The 19,752-nt window shown below is 44.4% G+C and overlaps 1 protein-coding gene across 1 annotated transcript in view; it reads right to left on the bottom strand.

Annotated features, from left to right (window-relative positions):
- Nucleotides 1-19,752, bottom strand: part of LOC121548541 (sodium/potassium/calcium exchanger 4) — a 44,750-nt gene that overhangs the window by 23,921 nt on the left and 1,077 nt on the right. Inside the window, exons 2-3 of the mRNA XM_041860009.2 lie at nucleotides 16,208-16,324; nucleotides 129-205 (exon numbers count right to left, since the gene is read on the bottom strand). Of these exons, the coding sequence (XP_041715943.1) occupies nucleotides 129-205; nucleotides 16,208-16,324 (194 nt within the window). The remainder of the gene's footprint in view (nucleotides 1-128; nucleotides 206-16,207; nucleotides 16,325-19,752) is intronic.

The raw sequence follows: 19,752 nt of genomic DNA on the forward strand, positions 1-19,752 counted from the left end.
CTTTCATACCTATCGGGGGCAATCAAGAAGTCTACTAACTAGGGTTAGGGACTAGAGGTTGATTTTGGACTGGACTAGTGATAAAAGCGTCATAATTAGTGATAGAAGCATTGAAAGAGCTGCCTTACCGCCGCTATGTGCAGCAGGACGGCCCCACTCTTGCGCTCGTTGTTGGTGAAAAGGTCTTCAGGGAACTCCTTGATCGCTGAGGAGAGAAAACATCACCGCATGTCAGTAATGTGACTGATGTCCCCACTCCAAGGATGAGGTCACCTTGTGAGGTGGTGGCGGCACTGACCAAGAAGTTGGTAAGACTTTGAAATGTTCGCGTCAACTCCGAAACACATTACTTATTTTTTGCAGTGACGGGAGAGACAAAGAGGTTTGTAAGACACAATGCGTGTATAATACATGTCAACTGCGAAACCAATGACTTCATTTCTATTTGCATTATGTCACCAATGGACCCATCCTCCTCATCCCCTAAAAGAAATGACAATGCAGTAATACTCAAAGAGCAAGAGCATGGTTTATGTGTTCAGTAGGGAGAAACTGTTTCGAAACAGAGTTAAACAGGGATGTACTACCTGAACTTGTCCAATAAGAAACACTTGTTTTCCATTGCAAACATTTCAAAGAGCTTCTTTACAGTGTGCCCTACTGAACATGGCCCTGATAGAGTGCAAGGAAGCTAGGTGGCAACACAGACACATAAGGCTAATTCAGCACCCCTTTAAACCTGGCCAGAAGCCCTTTAAACCTGGCCAGAAGCCCTTTAAACCTGGCCAGAAGCCCTTTAAACCTGGCCAAAACACAGGTTGACCCCTGACTCTACTGACCCCTGTACTGCCCAAGAACGTGGTCACTCCGCTGAGCATCTGGCCGCAGCAGTGAGAAACACACTGGCCCTCCATGGGAGCCAGCTAGTGTCTGGAGTAGGAATGATTTTGGGTCCACCAGAGGCCAGATGTACACCCACCTGCATGTGCCTTCTCTTCCTATTACTTCCATCATGTACAGTGGGGGAATATAGTATTTAGTCAGCCACCAATTGTGCAAGTTCTCCCCCTTAAAAATATGAGAGAGGCCTGTAATTTTCATCATAGGTACACGTCAACTATGACAGACAAATTGAGAAGAAAAAAATCCAGAAAATCACATTGTAGGATTTTTAATGAATTTATAAGTATAAGTATTTGGTCACCTACAAACAAGCAAGATTTCTGGCTCTCACAGACCTGTAACAACTTCTTTAAGAGGCTCCTCTGTCCTCCACTCGTTACCTGTATTAATGGCACCTGTTTGAACTTGTTATCAGTATAAAAGACACCTGTCCAGGCTGGGAAGACTGAATCTGCAATAGGTAAGCAGCTTGGTTTGAAGAAATCAACTGTGGGAGCAATTATTAGGAAATGGAAGACATACAAGACCACTGATAATCTCCCTCGATCTGGGGCTCCACGCAAGATCTCACCCCGTGGGGTCAAAATGATCACAAGAACGGTGAGCAAAAATCCCAGAACCACACGGGGGGACCTAGTGAATGACCTGCAGAGAGCTGGGACCAAAGTAACAAAGCCTACCATCAGTAACACACTATGCCGCCAGGGACTCAAATCCTGCAGTGCCAGACGTGTCCCCCTGCTTAAGCCAGTACATGTCCAGGCCCGTCTGAAGTTTGCTAGAGTGCATTTGGATGATCCAGAAGAGGATTGGGAGAATGTCATATGGTCAGATGAAACCAAAATAGAACTTTTTGGTAGAAACTCAACTCGTCGTGTTTGGAGGACAAAGAATGCTGAGTTGCATCCAAAGAACACCATACCTACTGTGAAGCATGGGGGTGGAGACATCATGCTTTGGGGCTGTTTTTCTGCAAAGGGACCAGGACGACTGATCCGTGTAAAGGAAAGAATGAATGGGGCCATGTATCGTGAGATTTTGAGTGAAAACCTCCTTCCATCAGCAAGGGCATTGAAGATGAAACGTGGCTGGGTCTTTCAGCATGACAATGATCCCAAACACACCGCCCGGGCAACGAAGGAGTGGCTTCGTAAAAAGCATTTCAAGGTCCTGGAGTGGCCTAGCCAGTCTCCAGATCTCAACCCCATAGGAAATCTTTGGAGGGAGTTGAAAGTCTGTGTTGCCCAGCGACAGCCCCAAAACATCACTGCTCTAGAGGAGATCTGCAGGGAGGAATGGGCCAAAATACCAGCAACAGTGTGTGAAAACCTTGTGAAGACTTACAGAAAACGTTTGACCTGAGTCATTGCCAATAAAGGGTATATAACAAAGTATTGAGAAACTTTTGTTATTGACCAAATACTTATTTTCCACCATAATTTGCAAATACATGTATTAAAAATCCTACAATGTGATTTTCTGGAGAAAAAAAATATCAATTTGTCTGTCATAGTTGACGTGTACCTATGATGAAAATTACAGGCCTCTCTCATCTTTTTAAGTGGGAGAACTTGCACAATTGGTGGCTGACTAAATACTTTTTTTCCCCACTGTAGAATAATGTCCCAGGCAATCAGGATACCAGACCATGAAGTTATAGAATCCTAGATTGTCCAAATCCACCATAATCTACATGTAGATCAGTTCTCGTGCATTTGCATGTGGCTTGATACAATAGTCTGTGGAAAGCTTTTAACACAAACCGAAACAATCATGCATTACCGTTCACATAGCCAGTAGAAGTACTAAGCACAGTTTCATAGACAGTATGCACCAATAACCTACATTTGATCTTCTGTGGCATATGGACTCATGAAATGAAAGTGATCACTTGAGACCCTATACCAGTGCACCTGTCCCACACTTATAATAATAATATGCCATTTAGCAGACGCTTTTATCCAAAGCGACTTACAGTCATGCGTGCATACATTATTCGTTTTTTGTGTATGGGTGGTCCCGGGGATCGAACCCACTACCTTAGCGTTACAAGCGCCGTGCTCTACCAGCTGAGCTACACACTTAATGCAATCCACCTTCTATCTACATCAGATGGTGCTCATGACTGATTCACTAACCCAAGTTCTAAAACCTCCTTGGCAACACTGCTTTGGCCCAACTCTTCCAAGGGATATCATATAATATTACAGTAGCCTATGACATCCCTTCCCCCAGTAGGCATGCAGGTAAAGAGATGGAAGAGGAAAGAAAAAAGGGAGTTTAAAATGTCAGCTCGGGGGATTCTGGTGGTCGCTGTCCATGGTGCTAGCAGCATGAATTGTTTATATTAGTGCAATATCGGACCTTTGCCACGTGACAAAGTCCACACACATACAGTGGGGGAAAAAAGTATTTAGTCAGCCACCAATTGTGCAAGTTCTCCCACTTAAAAAGATGAGAGAGGCCTGTAATTTTCATCATAGGTACACGTCAACTATGACAGACAAAATGAGGAAAGAAAATCCAGAAAATCACATTGTAGGATTTTTAATGAATTTATTTGTAAATTATGGTGGAAAATAAGTATTTGGTCAATAACAAAAGTTTCTCAATACTTTGTTATATACCCTTTGTTGGCAATGACACAGGTCAAACGTTTTCTGTAAGTCTTCACAAGGTTTTCACACACTGTTGCTGGTATTTTGGCCCATTCCTCATTGCAGATCTCCTCTAGAGCAGTGATGTTTTGGGGCTGTCGCTGGGCAACACGGACTTTCAACTCCCTCCAAAGATTTTCTATGGGGTTGAGATCTGGAGACTGGCTAGGCCACTCCAGGACCTTGAAATGCTTCTTACGAAGCCACTCCTTCGTTGCCCGGGCGGTGTGTTTGGGATCATTGTCATGCTGAAAGACCCAGCCACGTTTCATCTTCAATGCCCTTGCTGATGGAAGGAGGTTTTCACTCAAAATCTCACGATACATGGCCCCATTCATTCTTTCCTTTACACGGATCAGTCGTCCTGGTCCCTTTGCAGAAAAACAGCCCCAAAGCATGATGTTTCCACCCCCAAGCTTCACAGTAGGTATGGTGATCTTTGGATGCAACTCAGCATTCTTTGTCCTCCAAACACGACGAGTTGAGTTTTTACCAAAAGTTCTATTTTGGTTTCATCTGACCATATGACATTCTCCCAATCCTCTTCTGGATCATCCAAATGCACTCTAGCAAACTTCAGACGGGCCTGGACATGTACTGGCTTAAGCAGGGGGACACGTCTGGCACTGCAGGATTTGAGTCCCTGGCGGCGTAGTGTGTTACTGATGGTAGGCTTTGTTACTTTGGTCCCAGCTCTCTGCAGGTCATTCACTAGGTCCCCCCGTGTGGTTCTGGGATTTTTGCTCACCGTTCTTGTGATCATTTTGACCCCACGGGGTGAGATCTTGCGTGGAGCCCCAGATCGAGGGAGATTATCAGTGGTCTTGTATGTCTTCCATTTCCTAATAAATCACTCCCACAGTTGATTTCTTCAAACCAAGCTGCTTATCAAATCAAATCAAATTTTATTGGTCACATGCGCCGAATACAACAGGTGCAGACATTACAGTGAAATGCTTACTTACAGCCCTTAACCAACAGTGCATTTATTTTAAACAAAAAAAGTAAGAATAAAACAACAACAAAAAAGTGTTGAGAAAAAAAGAGCAGAAGTAAAATAAAGTGACAGTAGGGAGGCTATATATACAGTAAAATAAAGTGACAGTAGGGAGGCTATATATACAGGGGGGTACCGTTGCATAGTCAATGTGCGGGGGCACCGGCTAGTTGAGGTAATATGTACATGTGGGTAGAGTTAAAGTGACTATGCATAAATACTTAACAGAGTAGCAGCAGCGTAAAAAGGATGGGGTGGGGGGGCAGTGCAAATATTCCGGGTAGCCATGATTAGCTGTTCAGGAGTCTTATGGCTTGGGGGTAGAAGCTGTTGAGAAGTCTTTTGGACCTAGACTTGGCACTCCGGTACCGCTTGCCGTGCGGTAGCAGAGAGAACAGTCTATGACTAGGGTGGCTGGAGTCTTTGACAATTTTGAGGGCCTTCCTCTGACACCGCCTGGTATAGAGGTCCTGGATGGCAGGGAGCTTTGCCCCAGTGATGTACTGGGCCGTACGCACTACCCTCTGTAGTGCCTTGCGGTCAGAGGCCAAGCAGTTGCCATACCAGGCGGTGATGCAACCAGTCAGGATGCTCTCGATGGTGCAGCTGTAGAATTTTTTGAGGATCTGAGGACCCATGCCAAATTACCTATTGCAGATTCAGTCTTCCCAGCCTGCTGCAGGTCTACAATTTTGTTTCTGGTGTCCTTTGACAGCTCTTTGGTCTTGGCCATAGTGGAGTTTGGAGTGTGACTGTTTGAGGTTGTGGACAGGTGTCTTTTATACTGATAACAAGTTCAAACAGGTGCCATTAATACAGGTAACGAGTGGAGGACAGAGGAGCCTCTTAAAGAAGAAGTTACAGGTCTGTGAGAGCCAGAAATCTTGCTTGTTTGTAGGTGACCAAATAATTATTTTTTTCCACCATAATTTGCAAATAAATTCATTATAAATCCTACAATGTGATTTTCTGGAATTTTTTTTCTCAATTTGTCTGTCATAGTTGACGTGTACCTATGATGAAAATTACAGGCCTCGCTCATCTTTTTAAGTGGGAGAACATGCACAATTGGTGGCTGACTAAATACTTTTTTCCCCCACTGTACATCTCTGTGAGAGTCCTCCCAAGGTCGGATGCTGCATGTCACAACAGATATAGGCAACAAAGGCAATATGTGGAATTCAGTGCGGGAAAAGATTACACCATTGATTAGATTTGAAGGCAGGCAATGTGGCGAAAGCTTCGTGTAGGCTACTGCTCAGGAGATCACAGGTGCAATAAATTAGAATATGACAGCTGCGCACGAGGAGGGTTTGTACTTGAGTAACATAACAATAACACTAATAGCCCAATTCGGGAAATACCATAGGTATCATTAACTTGACTCATTTGGCAATGACGACTACAAAGCTTAGAGGAATCAAATAGAGCTGCCAACCAAGTAAACAACATCCTTTTCCCCCCCGATAGTGCGCTTTAACCCGCTCTCTGTACCCTATAGTCCACATTTGCCTGTCCTTGTCCGACACGTCTTCCAATATCGACTGGGGTGTTCTGTGAGTCAATCAATAATTTAATAGCTCTACCCGCCATCACCATCTCTCCCTCTTTGTAGTTAATGGGACAATCCTTTGGTGCCACGATACAATCAGGTCTGGCTGTGCTCGTGGTATAAATAGGTACGATAGCAAAGGTACTTAGAGGACGCCACCGGGAGCTAGCGCACAGTTGGGCGGACGGAGGGGGTCGCGTCTCGCTCACTGCGTTGTAAACAGTGAACCAGACACGGTCTGCGCAGGGTTTGCCCGTGTCCTTCCCTGCGGAGGTCAGTCCGGACACGAACATGCTTCAACAGCCGTTTGCCACACGGGGATAGGCGAGGAGTTCGCTAGGCTACTGCTACAGCAGACAGGGAGGGTACAGCCCTTGGAGGGAGCGTGCTGCTTGATTAATATACGCGTCTCAAACCTGGCTCAAGAATAGCATCATCTAGACTAGCTAGATTAATACCCTCACATGGGCCAAGGTGATTTTTATGCTCGCTTTCTGCCAAATGTCTCGCTATTAATTGGAAGAACGTCATCATGCATCGGTATTTGGTACGTTTTCTGCCAGTGTTGATGTTTAAAGGGGCAATCTGTGATTTCTACATCCATTTGTAGACGTTTAAATTAATTATATATACCCTTTGTTGAATAATACAACTTGGATGCCTCGTGACATTACTTTTGTTTACAATGTAATTGTAAACAAACACTCCATAGCCTAAAAGCATGGTTAAAACTATCATGTTGATATCATGGATAGTCAGTCCTTGCATCCATAGCACTGTCCAACAGTTTGAGAATGGTTACATTTATCCAGCCCCATCCCTCAGCTGTTTACCAAATCAGTGGTGGGGTACCTGCTTTATTGTTCGATATGCAGATTTACCCTTTAAAAGGGTGGCACACTTGACAAGTGGATCCAGAGGTGACAGTATTTGCACTGGCAACCTGCTGCTGCGTTCTGCATGTTGTTGAAGTTTGTCAATGTGAAACAATGTGTCAGTGTGTGGAAACCTTTTGGGATCCCTTTTTGGAGTAGGCTATGTATAATTTAGTTCGATATGAATCTCAAGTGGCACACCATACATTTGTGTATTGCCATAATGTAACTTCAAAATCACATGCAGTGAGACACCTTGGCCCCCTATACACACTCAAGTTGTACAACTGATGTATGATGCATTTGACACAATGGTTGTGATCCAACGGAGAGTTTCCACAAAGTCTGTTTATTTATTACTGTTTAGAAAAACTCTCCTTTGTGTTATGAATCGTGAACTCTTGTGCCAAAAATGTGTTGCACATCAGTTGTACAACTTCAGTGAGTATAGGGCCCTTGTCATACCAATGTGAATCCATTTCAGCTAGAAGACCTTTGCGTCGTTTTGTCATAACAACTACAAAGTAGTTGGCTACGAGAACGTCTGAGTGACATATTGCACACATGCAAGGTTAAAATAGTGTGGCGCCCTTAAATAACATGTTAACTTGTATCATATTAGTTTCAGTACCAACAATAATAGCAGTGAAAGAACCATCTGACTCAGCAAAATAAACGTTTAAAATGTTTTTTTTTCCTCAGATGATTACCTTTTTAAAAAGACGACCAATTAGTATTAAAAGTAAGTCTACAAAATGTGCATTCTATTGATATTTTTTTCCACAACTGCAGTCAGCGTAAACACGTGTGGCATTAACAAGCTACATTTTGTACCAACTAAATACATACTATGCTCAAAAGGACCTTGTGAAAAGGACAACAGCAGAATAACTTAAAAAATTAAACAAAAGTCACTCCTCCTTTGTCACATTGTTGTTGAATTTGCTTGAAAACAACCAAATCATCCACATCTATTAATAAATCACTGGATTCTCTGTTTGGCCACCTGATGAGTGGCAGCTGCTTATGCAAGAAAATGCTGGCAACACTTATCATCCGTCTCCTCTCCACACACACACAGCCCCAGGAGTAAGCCAAGTCCCCAGAGCTCTGTTGGAGGGTTTACCAGCACAATTCTTTACCCTGCTAGTGCTAACCACTAAAGCACTGGTTGGTCAACGAAAATTCTTATCCAATCATCTTCCGCCGCATACTAGATCCTATAGGCCACAACTGTCTGGACATTAGGCCTGTGGTCATAAGTAGTGATAATGCTCTCCTCACCACGTCGCTCTTTCTCACACACACAAAATAACTACATGTGTTAAGCTTGGACTTGACATACAGATCTCCATATGTATTAGTACATCAACATGACTGAATAGGCTGTGTGTGTGTATATAGTAGTTGGATATGGTCTGCCATCTCTGCCAAATTTAATGCATGTATTTCATGTTTTATCCGGGTGCACCTAGGGCTGTGGCGGTCATGAAATTTAGTCAGCCGGTGATTGTCAAGCAAATAACTGTCGTTCTCACGGTAATTGACTGTTCATTAACAAACACATTTAGCATCTCCTGGCTTCCACACATAGCCAACAAGCCACTGATGCAGACCATTGGAACATCTACATTTAAAAAAGTCTAATAAATCCATGTAATATAGCCTACACCTTCACAATAAATCCATTATTTATTTTAGACAGGTCTAAAGAAACATGATGACGAAAATGTTGTCTATTTCAGAAGCACAGAATAGCATACGCTGAGTTGTGTTAGGTCCTGGCTATGCCATATGGCTGTGGGCTACACTAGTTCATTTAGCAGACAAGATTTGCTTAGAATTCCGTGGCATTATTTTATATTGTTTTATAGTATGAAGAATACAATTGAACAACGCTGAATTAAATAAAAATCATATTTTCTCCAAAGGATTTGAGGGAGTGCGCACATGCGGCTATTCTGTGTTGAGCGGTTAACAAAGAAAATAGGTCCTCCTATATGTTTAATTTAGAGTTATTAATGTAACTTTAGTTGTTCTACAAACATTGGGCTATATGTTTGGATGTTTAATACATTCTAAGGCTGCATGATGCGACTAATGATGACTTGAAAAAAGGATCATGAAAGGCATGAGCTCTGCTTTGTTTCTTGCGCAGGCTGCACACACTTCATCAGTCTCTCATTCACAATTTGACAAGCACTTGATAATGCCTCGAATTTCCCGGCGGCATCCCCTGTGTGCCGAATTTCCCGGCGGCATCCCCTGTGTGCCGAATTTCCCGGCGGCATCCCCTGTGTGCCTTTTGCGGCCAGTGGCCATTGTGCCCTTGGCCCGTAGTGCTGCGTTGTGCCCTTCTCCCTGAGTGCTGCGTTGTGCCCTTCTCCCTGAGTGCTGCGCGCTCCCAAGCACCTCTTACTCACATGGCTCTCCATCACGTGATTGGGTCTTTCTCACAAGCTACATGTGAAAACAGACACATTGGGGACACAACTGCACGCGTCCTTATCCAATTCCAAGGTGCATATTGAAGATATTGGAAAAAAAACTGTCCACAGCCAACAAGATGAGTAGGCCTAACGAACAGCCAAAGCACTAGCCTATGTCAATCTACTATCCCCCATAGTACAAAAGTTGACCTATTCTATTCTGTGCGAGAAATAAATATTCCAAACATAGTCTGGGACAGTTGTGGGATGCGATAGATCTCAAATTAATACAATCACTAGCATCAAAAAAACTTTTTTTACGCAATGTGGCTGACGCAACAGATCAGAACGTTTAGCTTAAAATGTTGATCAACTATTAGGCTATTTCTTCAAATTATAAGTACAGCAATGAGTAGGCTATAAGCACGAATATGCCATTAGTGGGAAAACACCATTATCAAAAGTGACCGCAAATGCGATCATGCATGTAATGCTTTTATTATAAAAGGTGCATTTTTATGGTGAAAATATCTTCCCCAAACTTGAAACTCACACGCTGCTTATGTATGCCAGTTAGGCTCTACACTCTTTGTAAAGCAGATTAATGTGCTTAATTTTAAATAAGTTATTTGGCCACTTTAGTTGTGATACAAACCTTATCAAAACATATAGGCCTATGGGCTAGGCTACATGAGGTGTGCGACTAAGATTAGAAAAAGTCACAAAGTGATAATATATCATTCACAAGTGATAGGCTAATATTGTCACCCATCAGACTATTCTTGATTTAATTGTCTTCACATATACTAAATAATATATGTGACATTTGTTTTGATTTAGAATGGACCATTATCATGCACCTGTATCGAAACAGGGGCAGGGGAAAAAATACATGTAATCTATGCACTTAAATAGCAAATGGAGGACGCTTTTCCCGTGATTCATTTTCATGCCAGCCAGGTAGGCTGGCATGAAAGATAAGCAATGTGCTTAATATTAGGAAAGTTGAGAAATAAATATAGTAGGCCTAGCCTATAGAAAGCTGATGGGATCCTCCTCTTTTTAATAGAGGTCATCACTCTGTTTTCTCGTGCAATTGCATAGCCTATAGAAATGTTGTGCAACATGAGCTCATGGGCTCTCATGAAGTGTTTGATTAGATTTTCGATTATATTTGCATTGATGTCAGAGTGATTAGAGGGACAATAGAGTGCTGAGTACCAGGCAGTTAGCAAGTTTGGTAGGCTACTAATGACCATCAGCAGCATCAGAGCTTGGAGAAGCCTAATTACCGTGACTAAACGGTCATGTGGAATTTGACTGCTTTCATGACTCTTGACCGCCGGTGTGGCGGTAATACGGTCACCACAACAGCCCTAGTTGCACCTTTCAAATGTCCATTCACTTATCAGCCATAATCAAACAGAACACACTAACTATGCTGTAATTTAATGCAATTAGTCTGTAATCTGATTGATAGATGTATGCTGAGGCCTTACATAACAAGGCTCAGTATAGGGGTCCGTCTGTCTGTTGTCCCAGACCCATGTCAGGACAGACAGACACACAGACAGACCACTCATCACACTAGCCAGTTCTGATACCATTCTGCCAATGACCAAACCAAATCAATAAGGTCCCCCACAAGAAATGCCATTATTGAAATTCATACCACAGCATTGCAGAATATTACATTCTGATTGGTCAAGAGGGTGTTGATTATTTTCTGAAATACACACTGCAAAACATAATATTCAACTGGAAAAATAAATGATGAAAGTTGCAAGTAACCGATCGCGACTCATTATTTGTAGATAATGACTCATTTGCGTGACCAGATAGACATCATTGGCAGGCATGACGAATGACATCATAGGTAAACAATAATTATGTGACATCATCAATGGAGGCCCACATCATTCAGTCCACTCTCTGGGGAGCTGGTCAAGGTCAGGCTGCACATCTGAGCATGTTGCCGTGGCACCTAGAAACCATGTCAACACTGCAACTCCCACGGTTGGCAGGTGGCAGTTGACGTATCAGTCCAAGCTGTGCCTCCCCATCACATTCCAACCTTCCCTCAACCTCCCCACCACATGGCTGGGTAAACCCACTACACAACAAGCGCACACACACACACACACCGCTTCTGCTCAAGTAGATTGACGACGCACGAGTCACTTCAGACGTGTGAGCGTCGTGTACAGGGCAATAGAGTGCCAGGGCAGGCTAGTTGTAGTGGCGGGAGGGGAAGCAGACTTGTTGGACCAGAAGATTGCTGCTTCAATAACCTAAAGGGGGTACCGCTGTGGAATGTAAGCATTCAGCTGTGTAACGGGCAATAGGTAAAACACAACTCCCCCTAAAGGACCACGCCATGGCCATGCAACAAAAGCTTATAGCGGTGGGGCCTATTCAGAATGCACTTAGTGGCCAATTTAATGCATGGCTGAATTACTCGAAACAGCTAATTGAAGTAAAAACCATAAACTCATGAATAATATACAAAGTGTTGAGTCGAACCTCTCAATGGTGAGAGAGAAGGGGACTTGAATTCAAGTACATGAATAAATACATGTCTGATGTGGGTGTTGGACCATATAGATCTGAGTGAGAGAAGGTGGCGTTGGACCATATAGATCTGAGTGAGAGAAGGTGGCGTTGGACCATATAGATCTGAGTGAGAGAAGGTGGCGTTGGACCATATAGATCTGAGTGAGAGAAGGTGGTGTTGGACCATATAGATCTGAGTGAGAGAAGGTGCCGCATGCAGCCTAGTACAGTCGCTCACCCATTCCACTGGGTTCTGTTCATTTAGGGCCTGCAACGTTTTAAAACGTTTTGCAATGGAAAACAGAAATGGCCATTTCCTGTTAGACCCGTTTCAGTCCGCTTTCATCCATTTGGTGCCAAATGAACAGGGCCCTGTATAGTTCTTCCTGTTGGCATGCTGAAGAGAAAGCGGAAGCAAGGTCATGTTCCATTATGTGGTAGCAGTAGCAGCAGCAGAATCCCCTGCTTGTGTAATTCCCCTTTTAAAATGCCTCCTTCTGGTGATTCCCCAGAGTTGACTAACCTGCTTGCCTCGTCACCGAAGGACGGCAAGCAGGGAGGGCTGGCTGGAGAGCAGGGAGGGCTGGCTGGAGAGCAGGGAGGGCTGGCTGGAGAGCAGGGCTGGCTGGCTGGAGAGCAGGGATGGAGGGCTGGCTGGCTGGAGAGCAGGGATGGAGGGCTGGCTGGCTGGAGAGCAGGGATGGAGGGCTGGCTGGCTGGAGAGCAGGGATGGAGGGCTGGCTGGCTGGAGAGCAGGGATGGAGGGCTGGCTGGCTGGAGAGCAGGGATGGAGGGCTGGCTGGCTGGAGAGCAGGGATGGAGGGCTGGCTGGCTGGAGAGCAGGGATGGAGGGCTGGCTGGCTGGAGAGCAGGGCTGGAGGGCTGGCTGGCTGGAGAGCAGGGCTGGAGGGCTGGCTGGCTGGAGAGCAGGGCTGGAGGGCTGGCTGGAGAGCAGGGATAGAGGGCTGGCTGGAGAGCAGGGATAGATGGCTGGAGGGAGAGCAGGGATGGAGGGCTGGCTGGCTGGAGAGCAGGGATGGAGGGCTGGCTGGCTGGAAAGCAGGGAGGGAGGGCTGGAAAGCAGGGAGGGCTGGCTGGAGAGCAGGGAGGGCTGGCTGGAGAGCAGGGATGGAGGGCTGGAGAGCAGGGATGGAGGGCAAGGAGGGCTGGCTGGAGAGCAGGGAGGGCTGGCTGGAGAGCAGGGAGGGCTGGCTGGAGAGCAGGGAGGGCTGGCTGGAGAGCAGGGAGGGCTGGCTGGAGAGCAGGGATGGAGGGCTGGAGAGCAGGGAGGGCTGGCTGGAGAGCAGGGATGGAGGGCTGGAGAGCAGGGAGGGCTGGCTGGAGAGCAGGGAGGGCTGCAGCCACCGGCAGGCTACCGTTTCTAACCGCCACCCGCTCGCTCCACATCTGCACAATCCAGGCACTCACACTCACCCCTTAAATAAATTATCCCAACACTACAGCCGCTAATGTACCGCATTTTCTCCAGCCCTCTCTCCCTCACAGACACGCATATATACACACACACAAACACTGCAGTTTCAAGGCTGCCAGAGCCATGACATTTCAGTTTTGCGGGCAGTGTGACTCACCTTCCCCTCTCCCTCCCACATCACCCCTGCCAAATCACGCAACATATACACACACACACACACACACATCCCTCCACCTCTCTCCCTCCCTCTTGCAGATTAGTGTGATGCAGTATCTAAAACCACTGTAATCCAAACAGTCAGTTGACTGACTAGGTATCGCCCTTTCCCTTCCCAATGCAGTGTCCCGTCCGCGGCTTTAAATTAGCATTAGGGGCCTGAAAGAAATTTAACGGTTTGAAAGAAAACCATTGGAGTAAGTGCCTGTATCAAAGTAGAAGTCAAAAGCAAGTCGTTCACTCGCCAATTTGGTTCACTTCCCCTTATAGGGGCTAATAAAACATTTGAGTTTTGCAATAAAACAGAACTGATTTCACTCAGAATTATTATATGTTGTCAAATTAGCCATAGCTCCAGTTACAGCAGAACTACAGTTCCCATTCATCATTGGGACAGTCAAAGGGGAATTGAGATCTCTAAACACACGTTTTAATTAGATGAGAGGGTAATGATGACTCAAGTGAAGGGTTAAAAATAAAAATAAAATAAAAAAAGAATACAGAAGCATTCCAGTACATATAATGATCCTGTGAATGAAGTCAAACATCATACATTGTTTTAATTTGCCTGTACTTCATAGTCTAGTGTACCAGCAACATAATTCTTTGCTTTTTTTAAAATAATAATACATTTTTATAACTTCTTTATTTCTAAGAGTGTAATATTGCTAAACGGCCAATAAACCTAATTTACGATAATGGTCATCATCAAGCATCCTCCGCCTCTGATCAACATTAGCACCTCTGGTGAACCCAGGAAAGGACTTTCTCCTACTGAGGTGATGATGATGAAGAGAGAGAAGACCAAAGCAGGAGGAAGATCATCTATGCTTCCCAAACACTGGCCTAATTACACACTGCTTCAGATGTGGTACACACTCAGCATTAAAAAAAGAAAAAGGCCTTGGATAATAATCATTCTCATCCATCCATCCAGTCTACCCTGGTGCCATCCCCAGTCCAACTCTCCCTGCTCTGTCACAGTGGGCTGAGGGGGAGATGCCAGGATGCTATGTGGGCGTCTCGGTCACACAGAGACGATTTCTGGAAACACAACCAGACTCTCAAATGAGCATGTTTTTATATTATAAAGAGATATGGTCGGCCAGGAGAAGGTAGAACAAAAGAGGGGGGGGAATGAATGGTGCAGTCTGTCTGCAGTGGGCAAGAAGGCGTATTAAGGGAATAAAGGTAATCCCCTTCGGGATTAGAAGTAGTACGATTTCCAGCCATTAATCTTGTCAACTGGCACTCGTCTCAAAAGGAACCTACTGCGTTTAAATAAAGTGAACACCAAAAAAAAAAATTAACGCGCTTGACAATATAAATCCAATATACTTTGAGAGTAATACAACAACAAAAATTAACTCTACAAAATACATTTGTAGTGTTAACTCATTCTGTTCATGGAGGCATTGCTTGAATACTTCAACACCGACAAAACTTCCTCTTATAATAACAGGATGCTTCAACCCTCAACACTTCCAGTGAGGCCCTCAAAAGATTGTGCTCTATGTGGACAGTAATGAGAAACAGTCAATCTCCATTGAGTCAAACATGGTGTCACAAAGGAGCTATATATAGCCAGCCATTACCTTCCAAAGTGTCGGTTACATTGTGTCACCCTCCGAGTGTTTAAGGGACAACTTCCTATAGTCATATAACATGTTTAGAAGTTCTAATGATCGGAATCACACCAATAATTCACGGTGGAATGGAAGCTTGAGTCTACTCATACATAAATGGTATCCATTTAAATTATATACACAGCTGTCGTTACCGGTGTACTGTTAAATCAATGAGAATTCATGCACACCCGAGCATTCATCACAATTTATCAAGCCAAATGTGGAAAACCCTTTCACCAATGTCAGTGGTTTCTTCTGTGTACTACACAAAATTATAAACTGGGTGGTTCAAGCCCTAAATGCTGATTGGATGACAGCCGTGGTATATCAGACCATATACCACAGCAATGACAAAACATTAATTTTTACTGCTCTAATTACATTGGTAACCAGTTTATAATAGCAATAAGGCACCTCAGGGGTTTGTGGTATATGGCCAATATACCACGGCTAAGGGCTGTATCCAGGCACTCCAAGTTGCGTCGTGCACAAGAACAGCCCTTAGCTGTGGTATATTGGCCATATACCACACGCCCTCTGACCTAATTCTAGATTGGGTTTCTACACCTAGGAGGACCAAGGGTGCTCTAACATAATCAACACCTGAACTTCTAATAGGTATTTTAATGTGCATTGCAATGCAACTGATTTAAATGGATTTGGAGCAACACTAAACAACGCAGACTGCAGGTCAATTGACCAGAGGAAAACCTCTGCATTGACCAATAAACCCTGATCAGTGTTTAAATAGAACACTGATCAGTTACTCTTTTGGGGTTTAGGCTGGGTATCTGTAAAGTACTGCTGATATAAAATACATTTGATTGATTGATTAGTGTGAAAATATAAACACTGATCAGTTTTCAAATAATAAATACAAAACTAAGGCCAATGTCACCCAATAGAAGACCAACCCATTAAGAACAATGACGACAGTAGTTTTCTCCAGTGATGGAGCATACCTGGCTCTGTGCAGTTCTTCGACTCAGTCTCATTGTCGTTGTCGGGTTCATGTCCCATGAGCCTCCTTCCCCAATGTTCGTGCTTCTCATGTCCGTTCTCCAGGATCATTCCATGCCCTGTAAGAAAGAAAAAGAGGCATCCTTGCTCATCAAAACACACGTTACAAAGAGGCTGAGTAAACACTGAACCGGACATAACCAATGTATCTGAAAAAGCTGCTCAAAAATCACTGATTCATTCACAAATCATGTCAACCATCTTAATGTTAATCATTACGATGCTTAACTGATAGATATGCATTTCTACCACAATGGATAATAAATCGTATTGTACGATGGAGTGGATTTAATTACATTTCCCCCTTCCATTCAGGTTTGAATGTTTCAAGGGTTTTTAGTGGGATGAATACAAAATGAGAATGTTTAATTCCTGATTACTGGATGCAAATCACCCATACACACAGTCAACTTCTGACGTTTGTGGCTTTTGTTCAGTCATTTCTCAAAGGTTTTCAGGAGCTTTTGAATGAAATTTTAATGAGCAAATAACCCAGATTTGCAGGCTCTCAGTGTTGGACCGCAGTTAGATTATAGGCTCACTGATTTCAACCACCAACAGAAAATGATTACAGTCTTAACCGAATGACTAACTAACCTTTCCCTTTGGATATTGATTGTTGGTCAAGTCATTGAAAAGAACAGAACAGACCAACCAGACTTGAGCTTTGAGGTAAGACAATTAAGATGCGTTACAACGTCTGAATTCAATAGGAGATAAAAGCCTCAGGATGAAACCATGGAAATTGCAAGGCAAAACAAGCTAGGTTACAGAGAAAGAGTCTTAAAAACCCAAACTAATTTGCTGCCTTGAGGCAGAACGCAAAGACATTAGCCAAACAGAGGAGCATCTAGCTACCTTTGACTGCAATATGCTGCAAGAGAGAGACGGAGAGACGGAGAGAAACAGAGGGCGAAATTATCCTGCAACTCGGTCCAATCAGCTGGCGAGGGAGACGGACCAAGGATGCCTATAAATCTCTGCCACCTTCCTGTGCCACGAGCGGCTCCCGCACGAACACAGCTCCTCTCCGCCTCCCTGCCCTGATGTCCCAGCCACCTCTCCCCCAATCAACATCACCCTACAACACACACACCTGTCAGACCGGGGCCTGGCCCTAGCTCTGTAACCACTGTCAACCGTACTCTACCTTTTCCATCATGGAGACATACACCCTCAAAATGGAGGGTGAGAGACGATGGAGATGCCATCCTTGATAGAACAGAGGGGCATAACCCTTAAGTAGTCCATCACTCAATTCCCATTAATCTGGCCCATTCAGCTTGGCACTACATTTGTCACAGACATAACCAACCCTGGAGTACTCCCATCAGAGTCAGAGAAGGGACAGAGGCATAGTATGCAATGATGAATGCCTGGTTACTAGTCTTATGGTGGTTCAGGAATGAGAGCAGTCAGATGAGTTCGGGGGGGGGGAGTGAGGGATGAGTACAGGGGAGGTGAGGGGTTATATTTCTCTCTGATCAAACACCTGCCTCACCTCACAAAAGGTGACGGTCAAACATGTTACATGTCCCATCATGGTTGGCGTTCACACAGCACGCCCTCTTATCAAATACCCTCTTATGGCCGACAATCACGGCACACACGTCAGCAACCTTGATTAAACGCAAAATAAAGGCAAGCCATTACTGACCAAAGCCTTTACTTTGGTCCCCAGAGAGCCTTTTGGAGATGAGCTTGTCTGCATGATATCATTCCAGAATAATCTTTTAAGCCTCTTGTTGTTTGTAATGTAATTAATAAAAACTCCAATATATCCGTGCACGCTGATATAGGCCTACACAACATAGTGTGGTGATTTATTAGTTTCTGAGTTCAAGGGTCGGAGTGATTGACATCAGATGGACATGTTCTACTACTGGGTAGGAGAGGTGGAGGGCCAGGGTTAAAAGCATTTTGAGAACAAATCAGATTTTGCTCATCCCTTACCTGCGTGATCACCGCAGGCAGAGAGGACGGCCTATGCTAGTCTCCGGCAGCAAATCCCCTATGTACACTACTATTACTCTGAATCCAAACATGTCAGGTGAATATATTAATGTTGAAATTGGAGCGTTACCTGGTGTGTGCTCTCCAAGCTTATTGCGTCCATCCTAAACATGGCTGTCTAAACAAAGTAGGCTGGTTTTGACAGCCATTGGTCATTTGTAATTGATCTCTGGTGAAATCTCCATTCGTGTCAGAACAAGATTAAGACAGTCTGAGTGACAGAGTGCTTATCAGTGGGACTTGTCAGTCATACATATGATGTTCTGTTCAAAAGCCAACTTACAGGGCTACTTGTCTGTGTGATAAAAATAAATAACAAATGTTTTATTGTCACATACACTGGATAGATGCAGTGAAATCTGTTGTTTTACAGGGTCAGTCTTAGTAGTACGGTGCCCCTGGAGCAAATTAGGGTTAAGTGCCTTGCTCAAGGGCACATATACAGATTTTTCACCTTGACGGCTCGGGTATACCAACATCATCCTAATGTGTGATTACATCATCCTAATGTGTGGGAAAATCTGATTATGTGAGCATGTAAATGTTCACACACGCCTGAGGTGAGTCTTACAACAAGTGCATGGGGGTCCTTTGGTTCTTGGGCATGTCTCTCTCTCACACACACATCATGCATGGTAAGCCATCTGAAACGTACAAGTTTACACAGAGCACACCTCTGAGCAGCTGTGAATAATGTATTAGCCAGAGAGAGAGCACTCCTCCTCATGTTTAGGTAATGTCCCAAATGAGTGTCTAATCTTCTACGGCCTCTGCGTAATCGTATCTCTCCAACTCCTTGCGCAACCAGGGAGCATGATGCTGGAGAGTGATTAAGGTGTTCCAGTGTGCAAAGCCCCGGGCGAGACGCAATGATGCCAGTATTACCACAAGCCTACGCTCACTCGCTCCCTTTCTCTCAACCGCTGGGTGACTGATGATGCGCCTGGCACAGGCACGTTTTGCCGTAGGATGTCAACGCTCAAACCAAATGTCGACCAACAAACACATAAGCAACTTTAAAATATTTGTGGGGTTCCATGATTCATCCGCGGTGATGAAGGCTGCTACATGCTTGTCAATGTGTGTTAGCCACCGTGCCCGCTTCTCTTAGAAACGTGTCGTTGCCGCTGCGCACACTGCGGCATATGGACAGACCGACTCATACTCGAAAACGAGGAAGAGAAATATGATATCAGTGTGATCCATATTGCCGAGAAGGTTTCCTCACAATTAACAGGTACATGAGAGTTCTGTAATAACAGCATGCAGAGGCAAACATAGGCCAGGCTACAGCCACTGCGTCGACATTGAGACTAAATGCAGTTTCTCTCGACACTGGTATAAAACATTCGTTACGCTTTTTTCCCTGAATAATTAAGAGTAATAACCCTGCACGCTATCGGTGGTTCCATCTTATCTCTCCATCGGTTTAATGCAGATAAATATCCGGAAATGCTGGGGGGGGCACCATAAA

This window comes from Coregonus clupeaformis, chromosome 33 (genome assembly GCF_020615455.1).
Source record: "Coregonus clupeaformis isolate EN_2021a chromosome 33, ASM2061545v1, whole genome shotgun sequence".
NCBI lineage: Eukaryota > Metazoa > Chordata > Actinopteri > Salmoniformes > Salmonidae > Coregonus > Coregonus clupeaformis.